Source organism: Arvicola amphibius, chromosome 3 (genome assembly GCF_903992535.2).
Source record: "Arvicola amphibius chromosome 3, mArvAmp1.2, whole genome shotgun sequence".
In the NCBI taxonomy this organism is placed as follows: domain Eukaryota; kingdom Metazoa; phylum Chordata; class Mammalia; order Rodentia; family Cricetidae; genus Arvicola; species Arvicola amphibius.
Genome location: NC_052049.1, coordinates 26,970,759 through 26,987,855, shown reverse-complemented (window position 1 = coordinate 26,987,855; position 17,097 = coordinate 26,970,759). Strand labels below are relative to the sequence as shown.

General features: G+C 41.3%; 1 protein-coding gene across 2 annotated transcripts in view; it reads left to right on the top strand.

The window, feature by feature from the left end:
- The window catches only part of C9 (complement C9), a 38,781-nt gene that overhangs the window by 11,554 nt on the left and 10,130 nt on the right, over positions 1-17,097 (top strand). For both annotated transcript variants that reach the window (XM_038321092.2, XM_042054620.1), the window contains exons 5-7: positions 7,954-8,092; positions 12,895-13,170; positions 16,303-16,543. In XM_038321092.2, coding sequence (XP_038177020.1) covers positions 7,954-8,092; positions 12,895-13,170; positions 16,303-16,543 — 656 coding nt within the window. The remainder of the gene's footprint in view (positions 1-7,953; positions 8,093-12,894; positions 13,171-16,302; positions 16,544-17,097) is intronic.

Below are 17,097 nucleotides of genomic sequence, written 5' to 3'. Positions count from 1 at the left end.
CAGGAAGACTGACATGACCACATTTCGAATTAAATGATCCATAGCAGGTGTGGCAAGTGCATTAAAACGTCTGAGTTCCCAACGTGGTTACCCTTTATTGTAATGTTTCTTGACCTGATAACTAATTATAAATTCTGAAAAGGTTCAAGCATTCTGGAGTTGGGCTGGAAGAAATGGTATCAAAAGACTAGGTAATGATGCCAGAGGGTAATAGGGTTTGGGGTCTCACTGTAGAGAGTTTATAGGTGATGCATTTTCCACACAAAATGTAGGGGCCCTGGGCTGTGAGTGCTAAAGGAAGTCTAGGAGTTTAGAACTTGGGACTATATAGAGGGGAGAGGATTCTGCTGACATCTGTGCTCCAGGCATTGGGAGAGGATGACAGATCTGAGGTTCCGATAGATCCCATTCCAGTTGCAAGGCAGTCCAGGGACATTTACTGGTTAGTTTGCATAACTGTCTTGAGCTGGACCATTTTGTCCCTAACCAAGATGCCTTTGTTCTCACGTCTTGCTGTGCACTGACAGGAGTACATGGTTCTATTCACCATCTATCGTGGGATGGGTTTCTTTATCCGTATGATTTCATTCTTGACTCAAAATAGACGCTCAATAAATACTTGGTGGGTAGATAAACAGGTGACTTGTTTAACAAGTAAAAGCCCCATTCATAGGTACCTTCTGAAACACTGGTTAATATCCAATAGGATAGAAACTAGGTCCCTAGGATGAAACTTGGGGACAGAAATCCAGAATTGGAGAAAAGAAAAAAGATGGCAGAGATGAGAAGAATAAAGCTGACTGAGGAACTAGAGTGACAGAATTTCTTAGATTTGGTGACTCTCCTATGGGAGACATTTAGGAATGTCTGAAGAGCATTTGAATCGTCAGTACTGCAGAGGACAGCACTGGCGGGAGCTACAGACACCATTAGAGGTGAGCAGTGCTGATGTTGAGCATCCTGCTACCCACAGCCTGCTTTGTCAGTGGTACTGAGTCAAAAGGCCCTACCCTGAGGACTAATTCTTCCATATTGGATTTGGCTGGAAGTAAAGATGTCTTTTCTCTGAGGTCAGAGGAAACATCCATTTAGTGAACATAAGTACAAAATTCTAGGATACCAAGAGTCACGCATGAGATAAATGTTTCACACAGCATTTATTCACTTCATAAAATCTTACTCAAATGGCTTTCAAATATTACCCACAGTGCCTTTGGCCCTTAGCTTAAAAGCTGTGTTTGTGATTCAAACGGACTGTCTTAGGCCAAGAATCTCAGTAAAAGGTAGTTAACAGTATAGGATTGTCCAAAACCCTTCTAACCAGATTGCTATGGATTCAAATTATCCTAAACCTCTTCTGCATCTTTCCTCAGGGGAAAGAAGTTTTATCTCTCATCTCAATGAAAGAACTTGAAACAGGAATCACATATGTTATTTATTCTCACTCAGTGCAGATTTATAGTTTGTCTTATGGGAAAGGAATACAGAAATGTTGGCCTACTTAACTGAAAAAAAACAATCATTCATAATCTATTGGTTTCCTTTGTTCAGGGAAAAGAAAAAAATTAACATAGCATTTGCCGGCAAGTTTCCTAAGGAGGCATCCTAGAGAATTGGCAAAGAAGTCTTAGGACCTCAAGTTTTATTACAGTCAGGAGTGGTGTTGGGCATGAGCATGGCTGAGCAGGGGGCCCAGCTATGGGAAATATTAGCTGCAGACACGGAAAATGAGGTGGGTCCTGACAGAATCAGTCCATCGTCAGGTTTTATTGAATTCCCTACTTTTCGGAGCAAAGACCCTTAACAAATGTAGTCTTTATAAAAGCCTCTACTGTCCTTTGCATAATACCTTGAATTTTTCAGAATCCCTTTGTACATTCCACCATACAGATTGTCATAATAATTCCGTGACTTTGTCAGGGATGCTACCATATTCATTTTGTAAATAAGAACTAAGTGAAATAATTTAAGCCCTTTGGTGAGTGTTTCAGGGAACTAAACCCAAGTTTCTCTGTGTCACATAAAACCATATTTTCTCCATCACACCACTTCACCCTTCCTCTTCTCACCACGCCCACCCAAGCCCTTTTCCATACCGCTTTAAAGACCCAAAGTCAATGCCTTGTTTTGAAACAAAACTAAACTTGCAAAATGATAGTCCATAGGCCAATCAGATGGCTCAGTGGGTAAAGGCACTTGCCACTAAGTCTGACATTCTAAATTCAATCCCTGGGACTCAGCTTCTGTAGGTGGTTCTCTGACTTCCACACTTGCTCCATGACACCTGCATCCCCCCCCAAACACACGCTAAACAAATAAATGTAATGAAAAATAAAATGTCTTAAGCAGCTATTTATTATAATGTCTATGATTCTAACACTTGAAAGGCTAAGAGAGGAAGATTATTCAAGAGCAGCTTTGACTGCACAGCCAGGCTCTCTCTCATATAAATATATTACATATTATGTAACACAATGCATAGGTATATTAAATACTATATATGTTTATATATATTAGAATACTTTGATTAGAAAATCAATCATTTATATCTAGAAGCTTTAACATGTTTTGTTATATGATTATAAACTTCAATTCTAGGACATTTGGATACTTATAAAAAACCATTATTCTCACAGAGCTTGGAACTACATGTGAAATAAAGGTCACGGGGATTGTATCAGTCACGTTTCTGTTGTGATGATAAAATACCGAGACGCAGGTAACTTGCAGGAGGAAGAGTTTTATTTGGGTCTACAGTTTCAGACACAGAAGAGCCTGTTGTGGCCGGAGGACACGGCATCAGACAGGCATGGTAGGAGGAGCAGGAAGCCGAGAGAAACAGAGGGAAGGAACTGGAAATAATATAAAGCTATATACCCTCAAAGCCTGACCACAGCGACGTATTTCCTCCAGCAAGGCCACACCTCCTAAACCTTCCCAAGTAGCATCACCTAGTAGAGATCAAGTGTTCAAATACCTGAGCTTATGGGGTGCGTTTCTCAAGGAGACAACCACAGGAATGAAGAAGCCAGTCAGAGCAGTATGGTTAGGAACTGCTTCTCCACAGTTCAGTTGGGGAAACCACAATAGATCCAGTCTACTGCTTCTTACCCAGATTCTATGTGGGCAAACCACGGGAACTTTACATCATGAATTCATCTTTATTCACTTGAAGAACTCTCTCATCTAAGTCGCTACTCTGGCAGAATTCCATTGTATTACAAATGCTTCAGACTTCTGTCCTGTAGGCATCTGAGATCCTCCACAAATGTTCAGGGAAGGCATCCAATCCATCTTGCATTCATTGAAGAAGCGCAAATCAAAGCCAGCTGTAAATGATGTACAATATGTAAGGAATGACTTCTTTGTGATCTAAGCGGAGCTCCACCTCTGTGAAGGGAGCTTTCCTGTCAGCTCACCTAGTGAATTAGAGCTGTCTGTGCTTCTGGGGCAGCTGTGGAAGCAGCCATCCCTAAACACTGCCAAAGAACACGTTTTTCTTAACATTTCCCAGGTGACGACTTTTCTACTCATGAGCACTTTTCATGTTCCTTGGCAGAAAAATTGGCTCATTTTAGAGCAGACTGGCTGTCTCTGTAGGAGTGGAGTCAAGTCAAAGGTTTTTGAAACATTTCTCCCTTAGTGGTGCTTTAGACTTCATTGGCTTCCATAACTTTCCAGATGGGTCTAGCCAGCTGGTCAATGGGCTGTTCTGTGAAACAATATCCTTCAAACTAGGCTATGCATATCAAAGGGCATCCAGGACCCTTCCAGGAGAGTGGCAAGTAAGCTGCAAGGTAACAGTTTCCTCAACTATTAAAATTATGGAACTGATCTAAGAACAAGACTCAACCTCTGTATGTACTTGTTTTTCATGGAATTGATTAGTATGGTGACACAGCTGCTTCTTCCTTTCTTGAATCTCAAGACAGGAACTTACTATGTAACTGAGAACTGCAGGTTTGTGCCACCACTTCAAGGTGTGTGTGGTGCTGGGGACTGAGCCTAGGACTTCGTGCATGTGGGGCAAACACTCTACCAGCTGTGATGCATGTTGCCAAAACTCTAGCAGTTTTTTTCACATCTATCATCTGCCTTCCAACAGCCAAAGCCCTCTCATCCACCTCACTAATACTACATGGTAGAAAACTCTAGATCTAATTCCAGGTCTTAGGGCTCAACTAGACTCTAACGCTTTTGAAATAAAATGGTCTCCACTTTTTAAAAGTTTTAACCAATAATCAGCAAATGGACTGTAAAATAAGTTTTTACAAAAGGTTATTATGTGTGCAATCTTTTTGGTATGTAAGACCAAAGAATTGAATGGCGTTACTATTGTAATGAATTAGGTAAAATGCTGTGGATCCCCAGTGGCTGCAGCAGCAGAAACGCTGCAGGTCCCAGAGCAGTAGCAGTGGCCATGTAGCAGCAGGCGGTGGGCAGGGGGTCCCTAGAGCAGCCAGTCCCAGGCAGGGTGGGCGCAGTTCCCCAAGTGGCTGCAGTGGGCCATGAGGGGCAGCGAGTCCCATGAGGAAAGACAGACAGATGGGCACATCACAAGACCATTCCACAGGTCTCCAAAGGTGGCTGGCACGGGGCAGTGAGCCATGTGGCAGGTGAGAGACAGAGACATGAATAGGCACACCATGCAGAGTGAGGTTGGATATTTATTTAGTGGGTTATAGAAGGGAAGGGAGAGAAGGAGAAGAGTAGAGGAAGAGTAGAAAGAGAAAGAAAGAGAGAGCGAGAAAGAGAGAGAGGGGGAGAGACGGAAGCTGCCTCTTCAAGAGGGAGATGGAAAAGAACAGACTCAGGCTGCAAACAGAAAGGAATATCTGCCTGCCTCAATGGATAGGGGAGGGGAGTGGGCATGGCTAGGGATAGGACAGATCATTACAACTATAACAAAATACCTTCTGCTCTTACCTACTTATTCATGTGAGTGAATTTTTCCTTATTTATATCGATAAAATGGGAAGTGAAAGTGAAGCAATCCTGGTCCTGCGCCCTGTATCTTAGGAGCACAAAGCAGCATTTATCCACAGATATAGAAATTTATCTATTTGAGCCGGCGGTGGTGGCGCACGCCTTTAATCCCAGCACTCGGGAGGCAGAGGCAGGTGGATCTCTGTGAGTTCGAGACCAGCCTGGTCTACAAGAGCTAGTTCCAGGACAGGCTCCAAAGCTACAGAGAAACCCTGTCTCGAAAAAAAAAATTATCTATTTGAAAAGAAGCCCAATCCATTTCACTGGGATAGCTTTCCAATACAATTTTACTTGGTTTGGTAATGACTTAAAATTTTTTTTATCATGCTTATATATACCACTTACAATGAGCTTCAATACTTAAACTTTATGGTCAAGGAACATGTAATACTTAAAACATTCAATTAATATATTTTAATATAGCAAAGCATGAAAAGTTAATCAATAAGATTATTCAATATAAATTATATTGGATCTTATATTAAGTCAAAATTCTGTGGAAGAACCATATGCACCTTTACTATGCCATTGATCTATATTAGATTTATTTTTCCATATAAAACAGTAATTATGTTTTTAGTAAGTATTCATAGCCTGATGGGAAGTTATACCTTTTGCAACTATTTAGGCTTAAGATGAAAAATATTTGGTGCCTCACTAAGTGTTTACAAGGCATAGCTAAATGCCTTTAGAAGACACACTAGTAAGACCAATACTCCCAAAGCATGGCACATGTGGGATCTTGCCATTCCTCCTGAGCTTCCACCACTGTCCCAGTTTACACACTCACCAAAGCCCAAACCAAACCTTCTATTTTTCAACCCCCCCATGATGATCACGTCCTTGTGCAACACAAACCTTATACCACATTTACTTATACTACTTGTTTGACACAGTATATTCTTTCCAAACTAATTTTTAAATAGATAATTATATTCCGATCCTACTTACTTCCAAGGAAACTTCCTGGAAGCCAATTGTGTATTAACTGTATTCATATTGCCTTCTGTTTATTATAAGCACATAGATGTGGTAATTAGTCACCCAAAGGTTACTCATTAGACAGGAAGGGGAGTTCCATTGTTTACTGAAGGAGTCTATTTAATGAAGATGCATAGCGAGACAAGGTTCACTGTCCCTTAACATGTAGCTGAACTTCTGTTCAGAAACAAAGACATTATCTGTTCTTTCCACTGCTGCATGACTTCAAGGTGGATGAATTGCATCCAACCCTCAGTGAAATAAAGTCAAGAAGCAATTCCTCGCAAGACTGGGCTTGACAGGCTTTGCTGCTTTTGAGCTGTAACAGCTAGCTAGGGTGGCACTGCTTTCCACGGTGGTTTGGTGAAATGCTGGCGCTGCAGGAGCAGCAGAGCTAAAGAGGAGCAGCCACCACCATCAAAAGCCCTTCTCAAGGTGACTGCACAAAGGAAGGAAAGCGAGGAGAAACACATGAGGCCTCTTCATGTCTAGAGGTTTCCCTCTACAGCACGCCACCGGCCAAAACAACGTGTGACGTGGTTGAGCATAGAGCCTCACAGGATGCCTTGGGGAAGACTGTAGATGCAGGGATGGGTGAGGCAACAGAACACAAACACGGCATAAAATGTTAAAGAAAGTTAAGAGGCTACAATGTCTAGGTATTTGTTCCAGGGACTTATTTGAGCCCATCACTCTTATTTTCGGCTCTGTATTGGAACATCAAAGCCTTAGCATTTGCGGGGAAAGGTCTTTGGGGCAGATTAGGCAGTGAGTTAATTTCATCTGTTGCTCAACCTTTACAAATAAGTTCCCCAAATGTTCTCCCGTTACAGAGCTCCAATGTTGCTTTCTTGGTAGCTTCATATTAAGTTAAAACGTGCCATAATTTTGAAGCTGTTTTAACCCACCTGTTGGTAATATTCTTGGTTTTATTCTTTTGTTTTGTTTATTTTTTAATCAGCAATGGGCTCATGGTAAGTCTTCTACACTCTGACAAATTGCTCTTCAAAGCAATATACACATTTATAATCCTGCTAATTGGAGTTAGGTATGTGATCTAGAACAATGGATAAAGTTTTGTTTGGGGAGTTATAGGTGTGTGGAAGAAATTTCCATCTTGGCATCCCGGGCTCAGAGCCATCTATTGTATGTACTGCCCACAGAGCAATGTCTGTGCTCCTCAAACTGGCAAAGGTGAACTTGACAAAGAGCTAACAGTTTCTCATGCCGATGCTGTCTTTAAGCCTAGAATCAGACTTAACTTTTGTTAAAAGTTTGTTTAAAATTTGTTTAAAGTTAGAAACAGATAAAGGATATCTCTGTCTGTGAATTAAAGCTTGCCAAATAAAAATTTTTTTTTCTGAGTGGGTGGTGTATAGAACTTTTGAGAATACCTTACTCAGATGCCGAATTTTTTTTAATGTTCTTCTTGGAAAGTCTAACAGGAATAATATAATCCTGGGGGAGGGGTGGGATCCTTGACAAGCAGTGAGACAGCTGGAGGAAGGTTTAAGTTGAAAGAGAATTGGGAGAAAGAGAGAGAGCCCCAATGTTGATCCACAGATGAAAGATTTCATGTATATATTATACTGCCCCCCTGGGATGTTCTGCTCTCAAATAATTTAAATAGTTGGTGCTACAGCGTTTGGCGTTTAGTTCGCTCAGGAATGTGAGGTAAGAGGTGCAGCCTTAGAGCTAAGACTCCAGGAGCCAGAGAGTCCCATGCGACCTACTTTACTGCCTTTCTTTCCTGTGCTCTAACAGTGCCCTGGGTTCCAAAGAGTTTACAAGACCCTCCTAAGGCATGCGTTCTGCCAAGACACTGCACCAAAGTGAACGGGCCCTGACTCCTGTTCCTGATTAAACCGCACGCATGTTGGTTGACAATGGCATGGATCGAAGCTGTCCCGCTCTCCCCGCTACAGAAGGCTGCCTTGCATTAACAACGAGATTTACCCCATATGACCCCATTCTGCTTCTTCTCAGGATCAATATCTTAGGGATGGATCCCCTGAACACACCTTTTGACAATGAGTTCTACAATGGACTCTGTGACCGGGTACGGGATGGAAACACTTTGATATACTATCGCAAACCATGGAACGTTGCTTTTCTGGCCTATGAAGTAAGTCACCATGAAGGAAAACGTACTGTTTTGTTTTGGTTGGGGAAAAGAGCCTTGAAAAATTTAATAGTAGGTTTGGTGAAAATTTCAATACTGTAAGAATTTCAGATGAGCGAGGGGTTCACTTAAAGGAGAGTGTATCTTAGGCCTCTTCAGAGACACACACTGGCCTTTCATCCAGCCTGACTATATACACCCAATAATAAAGATTTGGTAAAATATCTATATTCTATAGACTCACCCAGAGTTCTGAAATGACTAAAAACAAAATTAGAGCAGATTTTATGTGTGATCAAAATGATCAAACTGTTTCCATGTCAACTGTTCCTTGAACTAGTCCTTTCAGTAAAGAAGTCCCATAGCGTCCTCTTCATTCCATTTCTGGAAAGTTCTTTCTGCTAATGTTACTCCCACCAGTCTAAAAGACATACAGACTTTTTTAAAAGTATAACTGGTATTGTTTGAAAAGCAACATCATCATAAATAAATTCCTACCCATTTTCAGCATGAAACTGCCTGTTAAGGATTTAACAGTTAAGAGCTAGTTAAGGATTCCTATCTGGACCAGATGGGCACTTCATTCACAGATGTTCACATTGTCATATTTCTTGCAACTATAGAGCTAAAACAAAGTCACCAATTTCCCACAATTCTGAGGTACATTTGGAGGTCATGGTCCTTCTCCATAGTGTCATGTTTGCCTCAATTAAGCACAAAATTTTGTGAGTACAAGTCAACAGTCTATCCAAAATTACTTTTCTGAGCTTGTAAGATGGTTCAGCTGGTAAAAACACTTGCCACCATGCCTGGATATCTGAGGTTGATACTCGGGGCCCACATTGTGGAAGAAGGAAACAGATTCCCCCAAGTCATTAGCTGACTTCTACACAAGCACCATGGCACACAGTGCCTACTACATACATACACACACAATGTAAATGATGATTTTTTTTTTGAGTTGGACTCTTACTATATAGACTTGTCCAGAATAGCACACACTGTGTAGACCAGGCTGGCCTCAAACTCACAGAGATCTACTTGTGTCTGCCTCGAAGGTATTGTGATTAAATGACAGCAAAAAAAGTTAAGTCCTTTCTAAGTGGAATATAGAAAACATGGCACCTTTAGCCATTAATGATGGGTGAGAGTTGATTGGCATATTGTCTTCTTTTGTTGTCAATTCTCCCATCTTCACTGTATGATGGTAGGTAGGTCCTGAGAGTGAAATACATGAGATGTCCTCCATAGGCTCATGTGTTTGGATACTTGATGCCCAGATGGTGCTACTGTTTGGAGAAATTACATAGCCTTTATGGCCTGGAGCCTGACTGGAGGAAGATCTTTGAAAACATACCCCAACCCTCGTTCCACTCTGAATGTTTCTGCCTCTGCCTTCTCAGGAGGAACAGGCTTCCAGCTGATGCTTCCACTGGTACAGTCAGAGCTGTGCCCATTACCATGCACTTTCCATCATTATGTGCCTGTTGTATCCATGATAAACTCATCACAATCTCAGACATGATGAGACAAAATCAGCCTTTCCCCTCTTATGTTTCGGCCACATATTTTGACCACGGTGATTAAGCAACAATTAATGTAACCCCTGTGACCAGCCCTGCAGTGCCTGTGTAAAGGTGAAACTTGTATGATACAGAATGGTAAGGGTCACAGGGCCTCCCAGGATTAAACATCAGTCTACATCAGGAGAGTAAACACACTGGTTCCCCTTGCCCCACCTCTAAAAAGACATAAGGCTCAACATTTTAGTATGTTTTACACTTTGGGAGAAAGGCATAGTTTCTGCCCTGTGCATTACTCACACTGCTGGGATATTTGGAAGACTAAGCCATAATCAAACACATTAAGCGTTCTGTTGAAAACTAATCTATGTTCACACAATGTGGAATAAATGAAATCTATAAATCACTGTTTATTAGTTTGGGTGGGATTAGTGCCTCCAAATGAGTTTTTTCCATGGAGCTTATAAAAAAAGCAGGCAGGAATGTAGACTTGAGTTCTTATTTGGTACCAATCAGGGAAGAGCGGTGTTTGAGTTGAGTCCTTGCTAAGTCCCCATGTCTCCTTGGCACTATGACTGCTGGTGGTGACCTTGGACAAACCTGTTATGGGCTTGGAAAATAAGTTTTCAAGCTTGTCTTTTCATAATGAATAAGCATGAATTCTTATGAGTGGAAATCTCTATTTTAATGCACAAAGCTTTTCCTCCATTTCAAATGCTCAGGAAAATAAATCATTTATCACATGTTCTGTATCAGTACAAAACCTGAGTTAAGTATACTTTCTTATTGCCCATTATCAGCCTCACGTACAGAGGGGGCACTCACAGATTGATGCTTGATGAATGAATTTTTGTTACACTGTACTTTTTTATTGTGAGTGGTGGTGTATACACATACTGTGGATTTCATATGGAATTCAGAGGAATATTTCCAGGGGTCACTTGTGTGTTTCCACCATGTGGGTCCCAGGGATGGAACACAAGTCATCAGCCTTGGCAGCGAGCACCATTACCCACTGATCCATCTTGCCAACCCGTATGAGGTGGTCTTGAAACCTTGTTTGGGTTACTCATTGGCAATAAATTATTGCCATTTGCTATTTGAAAAAGTTATGTTGACCTGTTATAACATCTTGGTCTTATCCCTCTCCCCTCACTTGATGCACCTTATTTCAAATGTGCTGTGGTTTAAAACCCATCCTTCATAGGCGGGAACCCTACCTCAGCCTGAAGCTATGAGGTCTTGAGTAAAGTATTTCTCATATGACTCAGTGTCCTCATGTAGAAAACAGAAATAGCCAGGCGGTGGTGATGCATGACTTTAATCCCAGCACTTGGGAGGCAGAGGCAGGTGGATCTCTGTGAGTTCGAGGCCAACATGGTCTACAAGAGCTAGTTCCAGAATAGCCAGCACTGTTACACAGAGAAACCCTGTCTCAAAACAACAACAACAACAACACAGAAATTATATTGCATATCTCATTGCTATACAGGGATATAAATCTGGAAATCTCTCCAAGGGTTATTAGCACATAGCAAACACTCAATAAACCCTTGTTACTACTTATTTTTAAAGCATAATTAGTGAAAAACTTAGCCAAAGCTCGGAACTTCATTAGTGATATTACGTCGTAGACTGGCAATGCGCTGCGACCTCTTTTATAACTCAGAGGGAGTGCGAGAACATCTGAGGCCCATGGAAATGAAGGTGAAAATGGATTATACGTACAGCACAGGTCCTTTTCAACCTGCTGCTCCTTGGCTCTCTCTTTGTTGCTGAAATCAACGCTTTGTTAGCCTGAGTCAGGTTTTGTGGGTGCATTGTACTGTTTAAACCGGGGTCTTTATGAACACATAAGACTTATGTAGTGTGGAGCTGCGGGCAGGCCTGCTTTTCATCCTGCCCTGCTCCTGGCTGCCTGGCTCCTGCATGGCTAGCTTTGCCCCAGAAATAACAACACACAAATTGTATTCTTTTAAATACTGCCTGGCCCATTATTTTCAACCTCTTACTCACATCTTGACTAACCCATATCTAATAATCTGTGTAACACCACGAGTGGTATCTTACCCAGAAAGATTCAGCATGTCTGACCTGGCGGCTGGCTTCATCGTATCTGTCTCCCTGAGGAGAGGCACGGCGGTCTGGCTCAGAGAGCAGAGGCATGGCGATTTATTAACTTCCCTTCCCAGCATTCTGTTCTGTCTACTCCGCCCACCTAAGGGCAGGCCTATTAAATGAGCCAGGCAGTTTCTTTATTAATTAACCAATGAAATCATCAGATAGATAGAAGACACACCTACATCAGATTTAGGAGTAAACCGTAGATGACAAAGAGCACTCTGGCTGTAACTATCCCTTTCATCCCAAAACCACTGGTATTTCAACCATATATATATATATATAGTTTTATTCTACCTGTGACTTGAGACTGAGTAAAATGGAATATAAAACTAACAAATTAATTCTTCTCACGGAGGACCCATCAAGGAACCCTGGTATTCAGGTTTGTGCTGCCTTTGTGGAGAAGGCCCCATGCTTCCCCTGGAGCAACAGAAGTGTTTCCACAGGATCAGTACTCAGAAGGAAACACAACTATGGTCCAAGAGGAGCCAGACTAGATTGTAAGAGGCTGGCCCCAAACTTGGCAGTGTGGTAAACATCATTCATAGTTTGCTGATTTTGAAACATGAAATGTGCAAGATTGAGGGGAGTCATGAGGAGCTGCTGAGGCTAGCCACTGTGTGGCGGGGTTGGAGTCCCTGCAAAGAGGCCCTCGTAGGCTGTGGATGAAGCTATAAAAGGGAAGCCTTGTTCGCAATAGAGACCCCAGGATGTTTGAAGTGTGGGAACCAAAGGACACTGGCTAGGGAAAGCTGCAGATGTCAGACGGGTACGGCCTGAACCAAGGAGAGAAGCTGTATGTGCTGCCGACAGTGGGACTCGGGGGGTGGCCTGCTAAAGCTGTTTGGACCCCAGATTATATTAAAACCCCAGATGTTGGATATGGAAGTTTAGGCATTGCTACTTTTCCTTGCTGAGGTTCCTAGAAGGTGTTCAGGAGACAATTAAATGTGACTGTTTTATGTCCCAGTTCATCTGTTCTGTGCCATTACATGTTAGAAGAATATGCCTTGATTTTTGTCTGTATTCGAACCACAGAAATCCAACCCCAGCACCCTTCACCTAGAGAAGTCGCTCCCTTGCTCTACTGTTTTTCGAAAAGCTGTCTGATTCCCATTTGTTTTTAACATCTCCTTTATTATTATCATACACTTTTAGACGAAGGCTGATAAAAATTTCATAACTGAGAATTACGAAGAGCAGGTTTATATATTCAGAGACTTCTTTCGAGAGAGGACCTTGGATGTTAAAGCAAATTTGGCTCTGAAGTTTAAAATCACCGAAGTGCCTATGAAAGTCCAAGGAGTTGATTCAGTTTTCCCGGACAAAAACTCTTCAGAGCCAGAGAAAAAGAAGGACGGTTCAGTTGATTTTCAGTTTTCCTATTCCAAGGAGGAAAAGTTTCAACGAATGTCAACATATTTTTCAAAGTCGGTAAGAACTGGGATAATTTATATAGAGACTATGATAGAACTTATTTCAAACCGACCAAGCTCTTTGTAAGGTAACAGGAAATAACAGTAAAACCCAGGAAATCTTCACAGAGATTTCTGCAACAGGCAGCAAACTGCAGAGGGCAGGGAACTCTCAGATGCTGGGCAGTAGTCGGTGAGTCAGACCCTGGGCGTTAGCTGGCAGAAAGTGTTCTAAGGATGGAGAGTGTGCCATTTGACTGAGACCTAAGTGTCATAGCATCCCGCTTACAAATGGCCATGATTGTTCATACAATGAAGAATTCAGCTAGAGGATTTTTCCCTCTCTACCACAAGGCCTCTCAGAATGTTGTCTATGTGCTTCCTATAGAGTCTGTCTCCCAAGCAATGGTGCTGTGAACTTATACATGTTGCACACGAGATTAGTCTGCCTATTTTGGAATCACACTTTTAGACTGAGACTTTAAATATATATATATATATATATACATATACATGTATATATATGTATATATATACATGTATATGTATATATATATATATATGTGTGTGTGTGTGTATATATATATATATGCCAGATTCCAATGTTCATTTCGTCACTGATAGAATAAATATAAGAATTCTTTTCAGCATTGGTGTGATGCCGATTGAATGCTTACTCTTCCTTTCCTGACGTCATCATCACCTGCTTAGATGCTTCACCTGCATTCATAACAATAACCACTCACTCTCCATGTTTATATGTGCTCAGTTATGCAATTAGTTTGTGTTGAGAAGATGATGAGAGAGCAAAGATGTACAGGAGGTCTCACCAAACAGCTGGATTAGGGAGACAGCATCTGGAAGAAGGGCCATTAAAGTTGGGGCTCAGAGGCAGGAAGAGTCTGATGACATTGTTGTGTCACATGACGCTGGAAGGAGAATGGATTTGGAAGGGATCTGAAACCCACAGAATCTCAGTGCTCATCACTAAAGGGTGAATTTTCTCTCTGTAACAAGGGTTTGGTTTCGATTTTTGACATTCATTGTCAAATTGGAAACAGCCACTCTGGGTATTCTGTTGGGAAAAGGTTGGGTGTGTGAAGAACAAACATAAAAATAAAGTCTAAAAGCCAACGTAGGAATCCAGACGGGACATGGTTACAGTTCAGAAAGGATAGTTTCCATCAAATCTGATTCTAGTGCTTGGAGTCTAAGCCATTGAAGGGTGGAGTTGCTGATGGAGAGCCTTTCAAGCAAAGCAAGCCAAAAGGAAGACAGGGTTAAGTTCTAGTTACATGAAGTGTGAGAGTCTGTTAAGTGCTCAGTTGAAAGTTCCAGGTAATAAATGGGTGCTAGGAGTCTGGAGTTTGGAAAGGAGATCTGGGTTCAAGATAGAATTTTAAAACGTTTTGATATCCAGATGTTGCTTAAAAATCATAGGATTTTGTGGGATGAGCACACGGTTATAATACATTTTATAAGTGCAAGAGTAAGTGTTAAATTTGGGAAACTTTAATATAAATAAAACTGCAAAAGGAGAAACCACAGAGAAAACCAGAAAGCACGTAATACGATGTCCTTGAACCTTGTTGCTCCGTGTGGTCTCTGGACCAGCAGCACCTATATCGATGGGAAGCTAGCACATCAATTCCTCCGAGACCTGCTAAATCAGAACTACATGTTAACAAGACCCCAGGGGTAATCTGTTTATCTTCTTTAGCTTGAGGAGCTCCACTCTCCAGTATCAGACTCGAAACTCTTCTGAACAGAGAACAATTAACTGTGTCAAATATGCTAATGAGTCAACAAAGAGGAGGGTGATCACTGGTCTTAGGATGATGAAGGTCATCAGAAACCTTGGCCAGAATGGTTTTGTTCTTGTGAGAGCAGCAGAATGGCTGTGTTAGAGCTAAGGAAATGGGGATCTAGCTCAGGAAGGGTGTCTGCATAGCATGTTCAAGGCTCTGAGTCACTTACAGCACACTCCTTTCCCTCTAAGAAAAAAGGTAGATTACAGAGAAACTAGGAAAAGAAGAGTTGGAAATAGAATGTATATTTAAAAAAAAAAGTTTTCCATGCAATGCTGTGTCTAATGAGGGCTAGAAAATGGGTAGGAGCTGGTAGGGCTCACAAGGTCAGAAGAATCATTTTTGTTGTCTTAAAAGGAAGAAAGAAAGAACAACCAATTTGGATGGCAATTATCTAAGACCTACCTTTGAAATCAGTTGAGCCGAAGAATATCACATCTATTTGACTCCAAATCCCAAGATACACTTCTAGTTTTGACAGTACTGAGAGAGAAATCCTGTTCCATTTTGCTCATCTCTGAGAATTAGTAGTATGTGGGTCAGAAGATGGAGAACTCATTATGGATTGTGATGTCTGAAGTGAGTTCCTGTAAGATTCTTGTCAATAAAGTTCTTGCCCTCATTAATGAGGGCTCAGAAGCCACTCCAAAATAGAGCACACACCTTCAAGCATAGAACATAGATCTTCAGACAAGATGTAGAACTTTCTACCACCCCAAGAAAATTCCCTCATGTCCTTCACAGTCACTTCCCCACTGAGTGAGAAGCAGCCACTGACCAGATGTCTCCTATGGCCGCTTAGTTTTGTCTGTGGCTGTGAGGGGGGTCATGCAGTATGCACTCCCTCGTGAAGGACTTCTTTCAATTACCATGTGTTTGAGATTACTTGTGAAATGGGTCAGTAGTTTGTTTCTTTTGACTGATAACTCCGAACCCCATTGGTGTGGCTGCAACACTAACACGTTCAGCAACTTCTTTGTCGATGGATGTTTGAGCTTTTTCCTGTTTGAAGCTATGCTGGTGAATGCTGCTGAGAAATCCTGAAACAGATCCTTTGGTAAGCACTTAAAAGTGGCATTATTGCTTAGGAGTGCAGGATGAGTGTTTAGTTTTATGAGAAACTACCAGGCAGGTCGTTAAAGTGTCTGACTGAGCATATCTGAGAGCTTCAGTTGCCAAACGTTATCAACAACAACAGCTTATGTCTATCCATTCTGATGTGCTCTGCTGTAGAGGTCACTGCTAAAATATCATTCCCTTTGAGTATTCTAGGTTTTATGATTTTGTTTTAATAACAGTGATAAACGTCATATTTCTCTTTTTCTGCTGCTTTCTCAACAAAGGGAAAGATATTCCTACATGTGAAAGGAAAGGTTCACGTGGGTAGATTTGTGATGAGAAATCGGGATATTGTGCTGACCAAAACTTTCCTGGATGACCTAAATGCTCTGCCAACCTTCTATGCAAAGGGAGAGTATTTTGGATTTTTGGAAACCTATGGCACTCACTACAGTAGCTCTGGGTCTCTGGGAGGAATCTATGAACTGATATATGTCTTGGATAAAGCTTCCATGAAAGATAAAGGTAATACCTAGAAATACAATTCTAGTTACAAATGTGACTCTGATTGAATATTACTACTTTCATTGCCCCTTTTCAGCAAACTCTTAGAATGCATTAATCTAATAATCCATTCCTTTGAGAGATTCTGCTCTGACCTTTGATATTTAACAGTCTATCAAGTGGCTCATTGATTTCCACTTTGAATAGGCCCACTTGCTCCCAAAGTACCCAACACTATTACTGAGAAATTCACCAAATCATACTATAATGGAATGGCTATTAATGGGAATACAGCTTCCAAGGAAACATTATTTAAGATGTGGAAGAAGGTATAAGAAACATTGTATATAACCTATCTCTTAATCCTCAGACTTGTTCAATTTATGACTGTCTTCTAACATAGTCTTCAGTGTGGGTGGAAACAAATTGTTATAAATGTTGCCTTTTGGAGGAAGAAAGAACCGTTACTATTGTACAATTTTGTGTTAAAATAAGGTTTAAAAGTTAGTTTGCCTTTTATGGTGATCATTATAATCTTATGAGGGTAGCTCAGTTGAGGCCATGTTGAGTAAGAC